This window comes from Cryptomeria japonica, chromosome 6, assembly GCF_030272615.1.
Source record: "Cryptomeria japonica chromosome 6, Sugi_1.0, whole genome shotgun sequence".
In the NCBI taxonomy this organism is placed as follows: Eukaryota; Viridiplantae; Streptophyta; class Pinopsida; order Cupressales; family Cupressaceae; genus Cryptomeria; species Cryptomeria japonica.
In genome coordinates, this window is record NC_081410.1 from 121,894,107 (window position 1) to 121,899,207 (window position 5,101).

The window sequence follows — 5,101 nt, forward strand, 5'->3', positions numbered from 1 at the left end:
TACTAACGGTGTCTGCAGAGGTTGGAGCTATTTCATTTTGTTAAATTAGGCACCTAGTTTAATTAGAAGGTTAAAGAACACCATGTATTTTGTGCTTGAAATGATAGGTGAGTATGATCTCCTCTTCATTGGGTGATGTAAAATTCAGACACGTCGCCTTTTTATTCTAGTAGTGCAATACCTTTAGAAGGCCTGCCCTCCCAAGAAGCCCATAAGTTTGGGTGAGAGGGAAACGACCTAAGTGGGAATGGCTAACACCAAGTTCTTCCAACCCACTATAAATTAAATGTGGTTTTGATGAAAATTGATATCAACAGAAGTTCTCAGGAATAACTCTCCTTCATACCTTCAGATATATAAAACCTTGGTTCTCAATGCTAGGATACCTCTTAATGAATTTTATATCCCAATGCTCTGAACGGATGCCCATACTAAAGTTGTTAGAATAGAAGCCACCCTTTCAAGCCTTGGTGTGATAATTATCAGTGCAAAGGGATAGAAGGTGATCCCCCAAGACACTCACCATTAGGCTCCTCGGAGGAAAGGCAAAAATCCTCAGGTTTTTATAGGCTACTTGTAGCCTTCTAGGGAGAGGGTGATTGAGTTATCCTTCTAGTCCTGGAGGCCCCTGCCTACCACCTCTTGACAATGACAATAGTGGGTACCCCTTCTTAGGGTGCCTACATTTGCATCACAGACATTCCAAGTTGTGGGTTGATTTATCGCATTGTATACAATACTTCAGGCTAGAATTGTTTGAATTATCTTCTATGTGTTATACCCATGGAAATTTGAGCTTTGTTTGAGTCCCATACATACACTCAATATTTAGATCATAGGGTAAAACAATTGTTTAACTACTTGCTTTTGTGTTTGTAATCATTATTTAGAAAATAATCCTTTGAAACACACAAACCTTTCATTTCAAAACAAGATCAAACTATCAAAACATTCTATATCAGGGCATATTAGCACATAAATACAACAAAATAGCACATCGACTAAGAATATTAGCACATAAATCCAACAAAATAAGGTATCGACTAAGAAAATTAGCACATCCAGGTAAACATAATAGTGCATAGACCAAACATAATAACGCATAGACCAAACAAATTAGCGCATAGACAAAATAGAGTAGTGCATAGACCAAACAAAATAGTGCATTGGAAGCACAGAACAACACATGGAATAAATAGAACAACGCATCAGAGGTTCAAAGTAGCGCACCAAGGTTAGAGACTAGCACATAGATCAAAATGTTTAACACATACACAGTTTGATTTAGCGCATATACTTGTTTGTTCTAGCATATATTAGACAAAGAGCAAAACCCAACATTTGATAGAAAACAAAAATCAGATTCAAATACCCTTTTCAGAGATGAGGTCATTTTCATCATCATAAGATCAATTTCAAAATTAAGAAAATCTGGTTTTGCACGTGAAACCTTTTAACACAGCTTGGATCAAAAAAAATTGAGTGCATAATTATCATTTTTTATCTCTGATTTTTCAACACAGTTTCATTATCAAGATTTGTCATCCTTAATCATGAAACATGAGCTTTAAATCAAATCAACTTAGTCTCATCAATAGGATCTCTCCTATTTGACTTGGTTAACACACATCAAAATTACCCTTGAAATAAAGATGAAAGCTTAAAAACTTTAATCACTTGTATGCCAGTTTTGACTAGAAATCAGAAGAGAAGGCTAAAACAACAAAAACAAAAACTAAAATCCACAATGGTGGAAGAAGAAAATCCTTTCTTTAATCGATATAGAACACGTGATCAGGATGATGATGATGAGGAAATATCTGAGGAAACAATCAAAGAAGCACAACAAGATCCCAGGTTTGGTAAATTCATGGAAAAAGGTATTGGAAACTAACAAAGAGAAGTAATTTTTAATGTTGGCAAACTTGGGTGTCAAATTACCTCATGACTTTGATGTGACACAATTGAGAAAAATAAAGGGAGCAAAGTGAACTACGTTTATGACAATGTGATTAACCACCATTCAACATCTGATTCACAACAACGTTATTAAAATCAGAGGCAAACAAGAAAGTGCTCTTGTAAATGTGACTACAAGAGGCCAAGATAAAGTCATTTTGAAACGTGCTACATCCAAAAAATCCCCTTATCCGAATCAATGTAGCATAGCGGATCGATTAAAAAAGACTCTAGCATATATATCTATATTAGAGATTCTTAAAATCTCACATGCACACAAGGAATTTCTAGAGAAAACTCTATTGAATACCAAAGTACCTACCAATTTGGATACCAACCAATTCCAAACCATGGTGGGATATTTAACCACACCTCACTATCTATCATTTTCTAAGAAAGATGATGTGTCCTTGATTCATCAACACAATGATCTGTTGCATATTGAAGTCTTAATCCTTAAGCATCAAGTCAAACGTGTTCTAGTAGATGGAGGGACCGGTCTAAATATATGAACCTTAAATCTTATCCGTGCATTATGATTTTCATAAATTGCTAAAGATCCAAAAAGAAAGATCACCATAAAGGCTTATGATGATGAAGAGAGATATTTTGAAGGACTAGTGGTGTTGCCAATCAGAGTGGGACCAATTCAAAAGGATACAATGTGCCAAGTCCTAGACATAGACTTGTCTTACAACATATTCTTGGGTAAACTATGGATTCATGAAATGCAAGCAATGTCATCAACATATCATTAATGTTTGAAGTTTCCTTATAATGGACAAGAAATCACAATTTCAATGGACTCTAATCCCTTCCAATATTGCAGCAACCTCAAACCAGTTCAAGATGTTATTGTTCTGCATAACAAGGAAGCTCTTGCTTCTACTTCTTCAAGTAATAAAATTCAGATCAATTCTTTGTTAGAAAATTTTGAGAAAAAAAGGTTCAGTTGAAAGACAAAGGGGCTGGAGAGTATTCTTTTGAGAATTCATTATTCCTCTCAAAGTTGCCAATTTCTCCAAGATCATATGGATAACCCTCAACATCCAAACAAGAATCTTCACTGCTAATTAAGATTTTTTATGGTGCATTTGTAAAAATAGGTACTCTAGTTGATGAATCTAATGACAAAGATATCCTACAATGGCTCTGCAAAGATAAAGATGAATCTAAAGAAGAGGCCTCAAATGTCAAGTTACTAACAGATCAATATGGTAATGGATTCGAGATAATGCAAAAGATGGGGTATGATGGAAAAGGTCCTATTGGCAAAATAAAGGAAGGCATTGTGGAACCAATACAACCTACATCCTCCAATACAAGAGAAAAGACAGGATTAGGATACAATAAAAAGATGAAAGAAGAAGTCACTCAAAACCTCTATGAACAAATCCACAGATTGCAAGGCAGTTCTAAAACAGACTCAAATGAATGGGAATGGGATTCACCTTTTGAATGGCCCTTTGAAGATAAATATATTGATGTGATACAAACATATGGACTTGTACTCTATTAAGGACAAAGCTAAGGGTCTCGATCATTTGAATTTGGATCACAACATATTAACGATGACTCTAGTGAGGATGATCAAATACCAATTGAAATGGACAATCTTGAGGAGAGTAACATCCTAGACCTCGACTTGGCTATTGAAAATTGTGACAATGTTTCTATTATGACCCTTACTACCTTTGATCTTAATCAACCAAATGATTATTTACCCTTGGTACATCCAGAACTCATTGATTGGGAACAAAAGGAACCTCTTAATATATCCATCTTTCCAGATGATGAGGTTATTGTTAACTATCTTTGTCCAGTAAATCCTGAAACAAGTTCCACATGTGAATTCAAATATGAAGCTTATAATCAAGAGGGTACCAATCCTCTTAGTCTCAAAATGAATAAAACCAACAAAATATGTAATGGTGAAAACCATGCAATGGCGATATTAGATCATGAAAAAGTCAAAAGAAAGGGTGTATCCAATGGTAAAAACCTCCCGGAGGAGCCAAAGGATGAGAGGCTTGACACTCTTCTAGAACACTATCAAGAAAGATCTTAAGTATTTATTGAGCCTCCAGAAGCAATGAACATTGGCACCGAAGAAACAACAAAGATCATACATCTAGTTGCATCACTAACGGAGCAAGAAATACCAAATTTCACCAAGTTTTTCAAAGAAAGGCAAATCAATTTTTCTTGGTCCTACATTGATATGCTAAGGTTGGATCCTGATTTGATAATGCATCACTTATCTATATCTCCTCGAACAAAACCAATAAAGAAGAAACTAAGGAAGATCCATCCACACATCCTTATTAGTGAAAGCAGAATTGAAGAAATTGCTAGATGTGGGATTCATCCGATCAATTGATTATGTAGAGTGGATATCAAACATTGTACTTGTGTCCAAACTAGATAAGAGCATCAAAGTATGCATGGATTTCAAGGATCTCAACAAGGCTTATCCAAAGGATGACTTTCTTTTGTCTAATTAGACATCATTGTAGATCTAACAACAAGACATTCTATGCTATCACTCATGGATGGTTTTTTAGGATACAATAAAATCAAGATAGCACTAGAAGATCAAGATAAAATAGCTTGCACATGCCCTTGGGGTACGTATTGTTGGAATGTCATGGCTTTTTGAATAAAGAATGTTGGGGCAACCTATCAGCATGCAATGACTATAATTTTTCATGACATGATGCATGTATTCATGGAAGATTATGTAGATGATCTACTAGCAAAATCACTCACCAGGGAGGGACAACTAGAGGTCTTGGATAAGATATTTCAACATCTATAAAATTTCAATGTGCGACTCAATCCAAAAAAATGTGTGTTCGGAGTCACATTAGGAAAGCTCTTGGGATACATAGTTTCAGCTAAAGGCATAAAAGTAGATCCAACAAAGGTTCAAGTGATCATGGAAATGTCAGCTCCTCGGAAGATCAGTTAACTGAGATCTCTACAAGGAAGACTACAATCTATCCAAAGATTCATCTCACAACTGGCTGACACATGTCATCCTTTTACTCAATTTTTACATAAGAATGTTCCTTTCAAATGGGATGAAAATGTGAAGAAGCCTGTAATCAATTGAAATGGTATTTGATGAATCCACCTATAT

At 35.3% G+C, this 5,101-nt stretch overlaps 1 protein-coding gene across 1 annotated transcript; it reads left to right on the forward strand.

Moving 5' to 3' along the window:
* The first annotated feature begins 1,747 nt into the window (after positions 1-1,747).
* LOC131876522 (uncharacterized) lies at positions 1,748-3,478 on the forward strand. Its single transcript, XM_059221945.1, has 2 exons — positions 1,748-1,880; positions 3,066-3,478. Exons 1-2 carry the CDS (start codon positions 1,748-1,750, stop codon positions 3,476-3,478), a joined length of 546 nt encoding a protein of 181 aa, XP_059077928.1.
* Positions 3,479-5,101: the final 1,623 nt, after the last annotated feature.